At 36.5% G+C, this 14,172-nt stretch overlaps 1 protein-coding gene across 1 annotated transcript in view; it reads right to left on the bottom strand.

The window, feature by feature from the left end:
• Positions 1 to 534: 534 nt before the first annotated feature.
• Positions 535 to 14,172, bottom strand: part of CUL5 (cullin 5) — a 78,789-nt gene continuing 65,151 nt past the window's right edge. Inside the window, exons 12-19 of the mRNA XM_074957527.1 lie at positions 13,508 to 13,640; positions 12,820 to 12,951; positions 11,489 to 11,612; positions 11,091 to 11,266; positions 10,729 to 10,890; positions 9,830 to 9,948; positions 8,541 to 8,664; positions 535 to 4,565 (exon numbers count right to left, since the gene is read on the bottom strand). Coding sequence (XP_074813628.1) covers positions 4,371 to 4,565; positions 8,541 to 8,664; positions 9,830 to 9,948; positions 10,729 to 10,890; positions 11,091 to 11,266; positions 11,489 to 11,612; positions 12,820 to 12,951; positions 13,508 to 13,640 — 1,165 coding nt within the window. The 3' untranslated portion in view covers positions 535 to 4,370. The remainder of the gene's footprint in view (positions 4,566 to 8,540; positions 8,665 to 9,829; positions 9,949 to 10,728; positions 10,891 to 11,090; positions 11,267 to 11,488; positions 11,613 to 12,819; positions 12,952 to 13,507; positions 13,641 to 14,172) is intronic.

Raw genomic sequence — 14,172 nt, 5'->3', positions numbered from 1 at the left:
TGGTGACATCACTGATAGACAGTTCTAGTACTATGCAATCAGGGGAACTAATGGTATCAGTGATTTCACAAAGTGATTTATTCTGGGAGGTATTTAACAAAGACGTGCCAGAGAATTTCATGGACATATATAAATTTTTAAAAGAACCACACCATTTGTGTGCTGTATACTCCTGAGCAACACTGGTACTGAGGGTATTCAGCCCACATTTCTTGGCTTAAGTTACCTTTCATTTTAGATTTGCATTTCACCTTTAAAAAGGAATTTAACTTATAGCATAAAAAAGGACAGCAAAAGATCCATCTCTATGTACATACACACTTAAATCAAATTACAAAGGTGAGAAAGGAGGACTGAAAACTTGTTTCATTGTATGTTTTGGTCCTCTGCTCACCTCATAATATATACTGGAATTTAGAATAGGTAGATTTCACACACGGTGGTATTTCTAATATAATAATTAGGAAAGAGTACTATGCTCATTAAAAAATTTGCAGGGGAGGACACCAACATATCTTGCTAAAATGAATAGTCTTTTATATTACATTTTTATTTTGCAAGAAAATAAATTATACAACTTAAAAAATAAAATTCAAAAATTAAGCAGTACATCAAAATAGTTCAGCCTGACTGCCATAAAGAAACTGCTACCATTCAAAATTGTACAGCATTATTATCTCAGTATGTAGTGGCACACATTCAAAATTGTAAATACCATATGTAGATTGATATTACAACCTAGGAACTCAAGCTTGCTCAACACACCAGACTACATATAGTGTATATGACAGGAAAGCTTTCATGTATTATTTCACAAAGAATATTTCATATGACCTTGAAGAATTTACAAAGATAGCATCCCAGTCATTTAGATGAAAATAGAAAACTGTTTGACTCTAAGACAGCAAATCTTTCTGTAAAAACTATCATATCTTTCACCCCATTGTGTTTTTAAAATATGCATCTTACATGCTGACTATTCAGAACATATTACACATTTAAGAAAACGTGAAAACAAGAAAGCCACCATTTGTTTTGTTTCTGAAATGTAATTGTATTATGTTCAAAACAAGTGCAAGAGAATTAGATTACTAAACAGAAACTATGGACACTAACAGTGGAAAGACTTCAGAATTAAAACTGAGATCTTCATTAAGTTATTGGGACAGAGAAGGATTTAACAATGTTTCTTAATTCAATGAGACATTAAGAATGTGACAAACTGTATTTTCGCTTCTGTAGTCAGTTTTACTCCATACCTATTCACTGTGACACCGTGAGTGGCACCATGTGTTTCAGATGCAGCACCTCTTTAAGCTAGGTCTTTGGAGATATATAGTCATTGCTAAACTTCAGCTTTAAAAGTGCATTGTTGCCATATTGCAAGTGAAGAATCTCATTTTTATTTAGATCAGAACTCCTCCCATCCCCAAAACACTTTACCGAAAGTATCTACCCATGCCTCATAATATTAGCTTTAAATGCATGTTCGTGAAGGTAACCTGATGCTAAATGTGATTCTGCATCTTCAGGAAATTGCTAGTGTGATTCTCAGATTTAAGGTTTTTTGTTTGTTCGTTTGTTTCTTAACATAACATCTATTTTCAAATATAAACCTAAGGAAAATATAACGATGTTGTTGACGTGCTGTTAATTATAAATTCCCCTCATCCAGACAATGAGGTACGTTTAGATAAGTTACAGGTTATAATTTTAGTATATGCGAGTGGGAGGGGAAGGGAGAAATATAAATAACTAGCATTTAAGTTTGTTGCTGTCTGGATGCAAAGTGAACTGGGACATAATTGTTTATGAAAGTCAATCTCAAAGCTGTCTCCTAGATTTTGGTTAGGGTTTAGAAATTAGTATTGCCCACTTTTACATTTAACTTGCTTGTGTGTGACAATACTTCATGGCTATTATTCTCTGATTTAATGTTGTAAACTGTTACATATTCAAAATAAGTGCTCAGATCATCATAATAGAATTATTTTAAAATTCTGGCTTGTTCGCCATTTCCCAACTATTCCCAAATGAGCATTACTCTTAATATCAAGTTACAAATGCTGAAAATCTTGTGGCACCATACAAAAAGATTTCTATTCTTAGAACAAAACTAATTTTCGTTTTCTAAATTTAAAACGTTGGCATGTGTGTTACTGGCAAAATACAGAGAGCACCATTTACTTTTAATTCTGAATAGTAACATTTTAGGGCTAAAAATCTCATGTTTCCATGCTACCTTGAAGGTGAAATATGTTTTCACAGTATCCACTCATTTATAAGCATCAATAAAGGCATATAAATGTATGCAGTGAGATTTCAATCCGAGTTTTATATTGCCACATATCAGTTTTTCTCGCTCTCTTGTATGTCCATGAAGCCTTCCTGCAGCTGAAGATGTCCTATTCAGCAAGAAGTCAAATATGCACTGTTCTAAGGAACTCGCACTGGCACATACTTCAGTGGTAGGAGACACAGCCTTGGTCTACACTAGTTCACATCAGCACAGCTACGTCTCTCAGGTGTGTGAAAAATCCACACCTCTGAGACATTATACCAACCTATCCCCCCTGCACTGTAGACAGAAAAATTCTTCTGTCGACCTAGTTACTGCCTCTCGGGGAGGTGGATTACCTACACCAACAGTAGAATCCCTCTCGATGGTGTAGGTAGTGTCTATGCTGAAGTGCTGCAGCAGTGCAGCTGTGCCGCAGCAGCATTTCCAAGTGTTGACAAGCTCACAGTCGGCTTAAGGCAGTGAAAGACCATCCCCACAATTTATTTTTTTGTAAGATGCTCTTATTTTACGCATTACAGCAATCATGCAAAATTCAATTCCCCACTCACCTACGGAAAGGATTTGGTTTTTCTTTTTTGGAAGAGTGTGTAAAATTAAGGGGGTCCCCCCCATTATCGATTATCAAAAGCAAACAAGTAGATTTTGTGCCTGGGTTGGTAAATTTTCAGGGCAGTTTTTGCAAGGCTGCCTGATAGCATCTAACTAAGAGTATTCACATGACACTGAGTAAAAGCTGACTTACCTTCCTCATACCCCCACCCTCCCCAAGGCAGATTCTCTGCTCCAGTGATACTGATGTCATCAGTCCAATAAGCACTGGAACATTTGAGAGGGAGTTAGATATTACCAAGAGGTTACTTAACATGGCTGAAGGCAGAAGTAACATTTAAAATTTGCCAAATACACATCAGGAATTTTGACAATTTCTCTTCACACACTAAAACTGGGTATTTTTTCTTCCTTAAACCTTTGTAGGTCTCCTTTAGCTACATTCTTCATCTCCTGCTCACTTCAAATCAATAGGCAGCTGCTGCTTTATGTATTTATTTATTTTAAAGGAGATTGACTTTTAGGCATTTAAGAGTCTAAACTCTAAAACATAAAGCCATTGGATACGTGGATATGATGCTACTGTGTGTGTACAGAAATTGCAAAGGGTTATTTTCTCATAAGGGACTTATGGATCAGTTACTTTTTAATGCCTTCAGATGTATGTAGTTATATTCAAACATATGGAATACAAATATTAAATGTACAAGGGAATACACTTAATATTTCTGTTCACTATAACAGACTCAGCCATAAAACAGTTATGGGGAAGGAAGATTCACCTTTTCAAAAGGATTGCAATAAACTATCTGCTCAGATAAGATAAGCAATGTATATCCATATGTTTACAGCAAACGATATAAAACAATGATCTCCTGCTTAAGGAAAAACAACATCCACAAGTTGGAAATATTTTTATGTCACTTCTATGTCAATATTAAAATCCAGTTACTATATTGAAGCACTGCTTGAGCCAACAGGTTGTTACTGTAACAAATACATATCTGTCGTGATGCATCTGTGTCTCTCTCAAATGTTATACATAAAAAGGATCACCAAAGGTGGACACTACATTTACTCTGTTGATCCAAAACACAAAGTGAAAGTGCTACTTCTAGTCCTAATTGCATTTAAAAACAAAAACAAACTTAATAGCAGTTCCTCAGTGCATGAGTATTTGAAGGTCTTTTTTTGTGTGCAAGTACTGTTCATCTAAAAACCCAAACCTGTATTCTTCTTGGTGGGTGTAAATCAAATCTACTTTAAAAAGCTCACAATGGGCTCTTCATGAATGCAAGTTTCCCACAAAACAGCATGCTGTTAAAGTGTGCAACATGAAGGGAATGCCACCATGCTAGCTGAATGAGATTGGCAAAATATAGTCCTCTTGTAAGATAAGGCAGGGATTTTAATATGTAATGAAAGTTTAAATGAGTCCTTCTCCAGCACAAAAACTGTTGCAGCTGTCTGCCCAAGCACCCTTCAATTTGTGTTCTCAGCATCTTACAGAGTCTTCAAATTATGCCATGTATATGAAGGTGTTGATATCCGATTCATCTCTTCTGATATATTTGTGCTCTATAAGCCATTCAATTTGCTCTTTTATCATTTTCTTTTGTGGCAAGAACATGTTTTTCAATATTTCTACCAGTTCAGTCTGAAGCTGAGCATTAGTAATTTTCTTCCGCATTTTCATTATTTGGATAATAGCCTCCTAATAGGGGGGGAATAAAAAAGAAAAGTGTTTTTGGAAATATCGGGTACAAGTGGCAAAATGAATACACAGGGTTAATTGGGAGGCTGTGGGAAAGGAAAGAGAGCAATTCAGTTTGATGAACACCAATTAAATGTTTTTTTTCCTCAATATGTTGCTAATAGGAAATTTAGCCTGTCAAGTTATAACACTAGATCCTAAAGAAAGTATATATAGTTGGCCTTAGTAAAAGCAACCTAGAGCTAACTTCTGCTTTTGTTCATGCCCAGTCAATCCTACTGACTTCAGTGGATGTGCATAAGAATAAATGAGGGCAGGATCTTCTCATGAGGAAATCACTCCACATACATGCATATTTAACCAGTATGAAATGCAATAACTATGTGGATTAAATGGGTGAGATGAATAGTCTTTAACAGCTGGAAAAAATAATGAATGGTATACAGAAGGTTGTTTGGGAACACAAGAACATGTTGATATTCAAGGAAACTAAAAGGTGGAAAAAATTACAAACTGATCAAAGAAAATACTTGTTCCACACAATGAATAATTAGACTGTAGAATTCAGTACCACTCGAAGTTGCAGAAGCCAAGAACTTAGCAAAATTCAAAGAGATTGGAAATTTATATGGATAACAACAACAAAGATTATAATAGGTAATGCCAACAAAGACTTTGGAAGGAATATTAAACCTCATGCTTCAGGGTTTAAGCCCACCTTTAAACTATTAGAGACCAAGGTAAGATCTAATGTGGAGAGCAGAATACTCCACATTCACCTACTGCAGGGATCTTAACATTCCTTTGAAGCATCTGGCACTGGCCTCTGTCAGAAACAGGACAGTGAACTAGACAGACTACAAGTTTGATCTAGTATGGCAATCTCTGTGTTCCTATGAAGTTTGGTTTAAAACTATATGTTTTGCTCAGCAAATATCTAAGATGGGAATAGTAATGATTTTACTGTCCATATCAGTTATTACTGGACCAAATGCCTTCAGTCACTCACCGAAGAAAAAAGGGCACACTCTATGTTTTTAATAACCTCTAAGAGGAGAACATTAAAAAGGGCTGGTTTTCTTTGGGCTTACAACAGAATGCCCCTAAACAACAGACTACTTTGGAATGATCTGCACTGTAGAGATCTTTGAAGTTAGTATGCTACACAGATCTATACTTTGAATAATCATTTGTCGGCTAGTTTGGTAAGAACTGAAAGTCACATCCTACAACCATCCTTCTTAATTCACCTAACCAGCTACTGAATACATTTCATGAAGAGGTTGGTGGATAGAGAGTATACAGTTAACTGCTGAGAGGATGACTAAGAGTTATGATGGATTTCAGTCACCAACTTTTGAAGGAATTTAGAAGGCATTCATCGTGCTACCTTACTTTGTGGTTGGTATACAACATGGGTCAGCCACTAAGGCATTCACTCGCTCTGTGTGCTAAAGTAATTGTCATTAGAAAAATTATCTTTCCTTTGAAAAACAAGCTCTCAGGCATCAAAGAGCTCAAAAGGAGTTTCCATTAGCTTAGCCATGACCATGCATAAATCAAGCTTTCTGTTGAAAGAAGAGCCAAAATGTCAAGTGGACCCAGGTGGCACAGTTTGCTAGAGAGCTGGCTGCAGTGACCTGGGGATCTAATCCCTGACCATGATCAGAAAGAAACTGCAAGTTGAAGTTAATTGTGAAATGCTGAAAGTCCACTGCAAGGCGTGGTGTATGATAGTTTTACTGACTCCATTGAGGGTTATCAGCTTGGAGACTTTCCAGATGGGTATGTATTTTTACAGAACTCCATTTTTTATTAAGTTTGTGAAATACTTTTAAATCTTCACTAGAAATTAAATGAAATAAGGGATGTTAAAGCTTCTCGAAGAAAGCATGTCACTCCTTTGTATTTAAAGGCTGATAAGTCTTTCACAAGAACGCTGCTCTCACCCATTCTGTGTATAGAACAGTCAAAGAAAAATTAAAACCATGATACACTGTTTCTTCATCTTTGTCAGGAACTTCTGCCCTGGCTGGAGTGAGACTCAGTATCCCACTGTCCCCACTACAAAGCGTCCACTCCCATTGCATTGCTCTCTGCCATTTACAGATGACAGTTTGTTGTTACATCAGAACAGAAGGTCAATATTATCTGTACACAAATACAAATAGGCACTCACCAGGGCTCAAATTGAGCCTCTAAGTCAAAACTAAGCATCCCACCCCCATACTATCCCACCACCGAATCTCAGATTTGATCTGACTGAACCCCTTTAGAAGCAAGAAATTAATTTTGCTTCCAGAAGTCAGTCAGTTTTTTACATCCCTGCTCAGAGCCCTTGCAACAGCTACAGTTGTTTTTTTTTATGATTTGGACACCTGCTTGCTGGGAACTGGACCATAAATTAGACCACCAGACACCTTTCACACAGGTTACCAGATAGCCATCAGATGGGTAACAGCTTTCATTTACTACTGATTTGTTCTGCATACAAACAAATTGCATAGGTGAAAAGTTAGATATCTAAGGCTAATTTTCTAACTCATCTAGTCATTCTCTAATATAGTCTTCAAAGGCTTAAGTGAGAAGTTGGTAACAGTTCTAAAGCAAGGCTATCAAATTTAGTTATTTTCAAAAATCTGCAGATTTTTACATTGAAAATACATAACTACAGTATAGATGCCATTGGGGTAAGCAGGTGATTTCAGCAGGTAAGCAGGGGACAGATGGGCTATTGGCACCTAACTATAATTGGAAGTGTTGCTTTTTGACACCCAGGAAGCAGCCAAGGCATTTGATAATGGGGTCGGGTATGAGTCTCCCTCTTTTGGCGAGGAGACGAGACACTAGATTTGAAAAGGAGTGGAGGGTAGGTTGAATTTCCCACTTTGTACCCCCCACTGACCCTTGATAGAAGCTAGCTCCCCACTGCACTCCATCTCAATATTTGCCACTGCATCCAGCAATGAAGTACATTAGCTTGAGGATTCTGCTATAATGACCAGCAGTGAAATTAACCACACTGCCATTTATAAAACAGTCTTTTGTTTCCGAGTTAACAGCTAACGGAGATGAATTGAGGTTGGGCAGCAAACACCCCTCAGAGCTATTGTTTCAGGCTGACTTCAGGGGGACAAGTTCACAGTTGTCTCAATTTCTGAAGGCTTTCTTCACAACCATAAGAGCTAGAGACTGGATATTTTTAAATGAAAACTTATATTTGGGAGCAATGCTGCAGAGTACACAGTTCCCAGGTTGAACACATTTATGAAACTTTCCCTCAAAAAAAAAAAATTCATGCATTGTAAACCCTCTTCAAAAACAACCCTCATTTTGAATTCCCCCCATACTCTAATTACACTGATGAGCATCTAAATCTGAGATTCTCAAACTTCACTGCGCCGCGACCCCCTTCTGACAAAAAAAATTACAACAGGACCCCAGGAGGGGGGATCAAAGCCTGAGCCCCACTGTCCCAGAGCGCTGGGGGTGGAAGCAAAGCCCAAGGACTACAGGCCTCTCCCACCTGGGGGTGAAACCTGAGCCTGGCCACCCAGGGCTAAACCCCTTGGGCTCAGGCTACAGCCCCAGGATTCAGCCTGACCCCAGCAAGTCTAACTCCAGCCCTCGTGACCCCATTAAAATGGAGTCACAACCCACTTTGGGGTCCCAACCCCCAGTTTGAGACCCGCTGGTCTAAATAAATAAAACTGAAAGGAAATACAGTTTGAAAACAGCCTTTTTCAAGTGGTGCAGAACAGAAAAAATAAGTACTTTTAAACAATAGTGGTAAAGCAACATAACACAGACTCCTTGTGCTCTGCAGACTTCGTGAGGTTGAGCTTAAAGCTATTTTTATCCAGTTTAATAAGCTTTTCGTGGAAGAACATCTCAGAAACAGAGGTGGCATATGGTAGTAGTAGTTCACCAAAGGAAATGGGACTGTTTTACATTGCTGTGTTAAAGTTTACTTACCTGGGTTCGTAATATTCTTAGCTGGACAATTCCTTCATTCTCCTCTTCTCGCATTCTCTCTGTAGTGAGCTGCAACCGACCAATCAAGTTTATCTTACCCCTTTTCTGAACTTTAGCATTTTTTCTGAAAAAGTCAATTATATATGAAAATAAGCCAAAACATACCCATTTTACATTAAGAAGGAATTCACATTAGACTCACAGCAAAGCACAGTATAACAGTACTGCAGCAATGATTGGAAATGGCTGGCTGGCAGTCAATACACAATTGAAAACCCCATCCCCCAAAACAAGTGTAGGTTAGTTTGATGCATCAACAGATGAAAAATATACACAACAGATGTCAAACTGACAGGCTAGACTGCTGAACTGTGGTATTATGCAGTTTTACAGACAAAAATACTTCACGTACAATATAAGTTCAGGATTCTGGACAAGGAGCTTATACAAAAGTAAAATTAGGAAGTTGGGCTACTTTCTTGTTCCTCATAGAGGCTGGTTGTCTATCAGAGAAACATGTGGAAAAATCAGATAAATTATGATAAATATGATAATCATGGTGACAGAATTATTCAATTTTCACCCCCAACATTTTTCCGTACTGCTTCCTCGGTATCATGGTGTTCTGTCATCCGTTCCCCCAGCGTATGTTCCAAGAAGGAAGCAGAGACATCTTCAGCCCTTTGGAGGGGACTCAGCAGCTACTGGGAACTAAGCAGCAGTTGTCACTATATCCCCCCTCTAAAAAGGCCAAGCAGCAAATAGGAGAGAGTCACAGAATCTGATCCCCACCGCAAGCTGCCAGCCCTATTGATAGTTATTCATGATAAAAAGAGCTAATATCTTCTACATAAAGTGCCCTGAAGCAAATGTATATCAGATGTTAATGTCTTATTTCTAAAGCATCTTTCATTCTGAAGGATCCCAAAGCACCAATATGAGATTTTTACCCTCCCCACAGCAATATGGTCACCTCTATCGTAAGATACAGCAGATGAGCCACTTTTTAACAGTGCACAAAACATTAAACAATTTAGAACAAGAAGTGAAAATATCATTCCTATTGTTTCTGACACCATAGGGTAAAAATGTAGATAGAACAGAATCTGAGTAGAAGATTGATGCTAACACACTTATTCCTCCTTGAAGTGCCATGGACTCATTAGTAACAAGTCATCAAAACCTCAATTTTGCATCTTACTGCGAAGTGATTAAGAAATCAGCTTATTTCAAGAGAAATCTTTCAGTATTAAAACATTATATATTTTCATTTTCAAAAAATATCTTACATTAAACTGAACTCCTGGTTCACTGAGAAGAGGGTTCCTTCTGTAAAGTCTTTGGGCGAACTGACTTGAGGTTCATACAATAAAACCTGACGTTTCAGCTTTGGAAATGCTACAAGAGACTACAGAGAAAGGGGAGAGGGGAAGAGACCATAAAAATGAAACATTAGACTCTTAAAACAGAACCAACCAACCTTTAGGATTTAACTGTGTAACAGAGAGCTGTACCATACACTCATTGCTACAGGGACTGTGTAGTCTTATTTGATTGTAAAAAGCTCATGTATGCTGTTGGCACTCATAATAATCTAATCAGCATCAAGTCAATGATTTATTAAACACTGTTGTGATACATTATTTACCACACCTCTCTTTTTGAAATGTTTTAATATAAACAGTATCATTCAGAAGAGCTGAAGTGCATGAACTCACAGCCACAGAAATGGCCAGTGGTAAATCTGATCCATTCAAGATTTCTTCTTCTAGAGTTTCTGCTGATCTGAGTGGATTACAGGAGTGTTCCCCAAAAAATTAAGTCACTTTTAAATAAAGTACATTTTAGTAGTAACTGCTGAACTCCTAAAACTTGACGAGTCCTACAACAAAAACAAACTATTACAATTGCATTCTCTAAGCAACATTTGGCCAGAAAGATTTAGCTACCTCTAAAAGTTTAAGTTGGGCAATCTTGACAGGAAAGAATGCCTACAGGTAAAGGCTATACATATTAATGCAAAGCACAAAGAAGCACCATTGCAATTAAAAGGCTAGTTAGGAAAGGTTTTCACTCTTCAATTTCAAAAGCACTGCCAGAGTTAGTACTTTCAAAGAATATTCAGGTGGATATTTAAGTATTAAATAAAGGTAAAGAAGAAATCTGTTTCAACAGAAAGGGAAAATACCCATAAAGTCCTCCTAAGTTCTGCATCAGGGAGCTCAGTTGCCAGTTTAAGATTTTCAAAGCTGATTTTCTCTCTGGGTCTTTGGTTCCATGCAAACAGCACAGCCAGCTGAAACGTTGTTACCTCTAAGTCATACTGGCCAACCTCATTCTTAAATGTTATCTGAAAACAGAAAAAAATATATTTTTGTTCATTAGGTTTTTTTGTTTTGTTTTGTTATCTGAAAACAGAAAAAAAAATATTTCTGTTCATTAGGTATTTTGTTCATCAGTTGTTTTTTTAAGTGCAAACATATGGTTTATTACTGTAGACAGATACAGATTTTATACATAAAAAATTAATAGTGAACTCAATATACTTACAATTCCATTGGACATAAGATGATGCCAGTGCAGTTTTCTGCCACTGTGATTCTTTTTGTAGAACTCTTCTACTTCTGGGATGAGGTCTTCTAATTCCGTGGGTAGCGATACAAACACTTTTTCAGAACTTCGAGACCAGGCACCAGCATTTAAAATTTTAATATTCACAGAATCAGCTATAAAAACCAGACAGTATTAAAATATATTAATCTGAAAATATACCACCAAACCAGATAGCCAAGGAGCATGATAACTGTTTTTGACCTCAAAGTAAGATGTGTTCTAAATGACAGCCTATGGTCAAACTGAAGTCTAAAAATGATAGAAATTACAAGTTTTAAAAGAACTATTCTTTAACATGAGTAAAACAAATATCAAAACACATTTGAGAACAATACCTGGTAGGGCCAATTTATTATTTTTGTGCATTTCTTTGAAGGCCTGGTTCAAGTCTTCAGATACTTTGATATCCTGGAACATCCTAGCCAATTTGTTTACATAGTCTGCTGGCATACCTACTTCCTGTAAAAACAGATGACAAATTACACCAAGACACCACAATCTTTAAGATAAAAGCTTACATACATCAGTCTTCAGGTTTACAATAACTAATTTTAAAATAAATGATTTTAATAAATTTTAAAATAAATGACTTCAGTAAAAAAACCAGATTGTGGCATTTTGTGATAGCAAGTTGTAATCTTTCTGTATATATCACAACTATATCATATCAGGGCCGAAAGAAAATGCAACTACTTTCAAGAATCAACATAAAAAAAAGGTAAAAACATTAAGAGACTGATGGATCCTATAAGCTGAAGGGGCTTAAACCAAAAAGTTTAAGGTGTGCAAATAAACATGCAAAAATGTATAGTTAACTTACATGCAATTTCCATGAACGTGCTCACAAATCACAAATGAAATATATGGCAGAATGCAGGTGTAACAGAGCAGGAGACATACAATTCTCCCCCAAGGAGTTCATTCACAAATTTAATTAACGCATGATTTTTTTAAACGAGTGTCATCAGTGTGAAAGCATGTCCTCTGGAATGGTGGTTGAAGCACGAAGGGGCATACGGATCAATGTTTAGCATATCTGGCATGTAAATATCTTGCAACGCTGGCAACAAAAGTGCCATGTGAATGCCTGTTATGACTTTCAGGTGACATTGTGAATAAGAAATGGGCAGCATTATCTCCCGTAAATGTAAATAAACTTGTTTGTCTTAGCGATTGGCTGAACAAGAAGTAGGACTGAGTGGACTGGTAGGCTCTAAAGTTTTACATTTTATTTTTTTGAGTGCAGTTATGTAACAAACAAAAAAAATCTACATTTATAAACCCTACTTTCACGGTAGAGATTGCACTACAGCACTTGTATGAGGTAAACTAAAAAATACTATTTCTTTATTATTTGTAAGTGCAAATATTTGTAATAAAAATCACAATATAAAGTGAGCACTGTAAACTTTGTATTTTGTGTTGTAACTGAAATCAATATATTTGAAAATATAGAAAAACATCCAAAATATTTAATAAATTTCAAGTGGTATTCGACTGTTTAACAGTGCGATTAATCAACAGCCCTAATACAGAGGCATAAAATATCCAAAATTGGTATAATTTAAAATAGAAAAGTCACACATGACAGGAGAAACATTTAAATTGAAGAATAAAAACTGATCAACAAGAACTAAGAAATGAAACAAGTTTTCAGGATACTTACTCTCAGCCATTCCACCATATTCTCTTCAATTTCACTATCAGCTGATATATCTAGTATCAGACGTCTTGTCAAATGAGCTTTGTGGTATCGCATGAAAACATCCTTATTCTGTACATATTTAAGTACCAAAAGCTGTTAAAAATAGATTTCAATGATTATTTATTTCCATGGCAAATCAAACCACTTCATTTACAGTTTTTTTTCAAAACCGGTCCCACATATCACCATAAAATAAAACTAGTGCAAGGCTACTTCAGATTTCCTTAAAAAAGAATCATGTTACAAGCTAGTCACCAGTTGTAAAATTGTTACAGTATCATAATCACCAATTTCTTCAACGAAATCACTGAGGAACAGGCCCTTCAATGGTGCATCAGCTCTGCTTTGTATTTAAACTTTAATTTCCTGTCTATATTTTCAGATTCTTGTCTATTATATACTCATCATGCATGAGACTTGTATTAGTGTAATACACAATATGTAAATTGTAAACTTGCACATTGACGTTGCTGTCCTGTGACAGCATATGGACATATAAATATTCTCTCTGGAGGTTTCAGGTTCAACGATTAATATTCGAGTATAGCAATATTTTTTAAGATGAAATCCTGAAAAACTGTCTACAAAAATAAAACAGCAAAAATTATTTCTTATCTTAATTAAAAAGAAGTTGAGAGCATGCACATACCACTTCCTTAAGCTTTGCTTCAATTTCTTCAGAGGTTAATTTTTTGCTTAGTGGTGTTTTTCTTAACAGCATGTCACAGTAATTAGCAAGCAGTTCAGGGCATTTGGACTCAGGCTGTGTTTTCAACCCAACCCTAAAAGCAACATGAAATGAAAACTCCATAAAACTGTGAAGAGAAACCTGCTATACCAGGTTAACAAGAAACTACGATTAAAGGAAAGGGAATAAATGACCAGGTAAGAGATCCTATCTCAACTAAACTGTTCCAAAATGAAAGGTAATTCCCTCTTTCATTGCCCTTACCCCCTCCCCATTCAGTCTAACAGTAACCAAAAGATGACCAAGTGTTTCCATACATCTCTTCAACTATTGCTGTTTGGAAATTTCAGAATGCAATTAGCTAGGTTTAATTTCAAACAGTAATTTGCATAAACATCTTAAAGGTGGGTGTCCACATACTGGTTAGAGTTCCAGAAAAGAATGATCTAATAAGGGATGCATTTTCTGTGTCTTCCTGCTACTAGCGCAGTTTGATGGGTCCCAATTAACAATGCGGAGAAATGCATTTCATAGAAGCAAGAGAGCAAGCCACTATTGTCACAGACACACCAAAAAAGTACTGAACGCAAACCACTGGAAGGTGGTTCAGAGACAGCAGACCTGAA

Source organism: Natator depressus, chromosome 1 (genome assembly GCF_965152275.1).
Source record: "Natator depressus isolate rNatDep1 chromosome 1, rNatDep2.hap1, whole genome shotgun sequence".
Lineage (NCBI taxonomy): Eukaryota > Metazoa > Chordata > Testudines > Cheloniidae > Natator > Natator depressus.
Note: the sequence above shows the minus strand (reverse complement) of the source record. Positions and strands in the feature narration are given on the sequence as shown.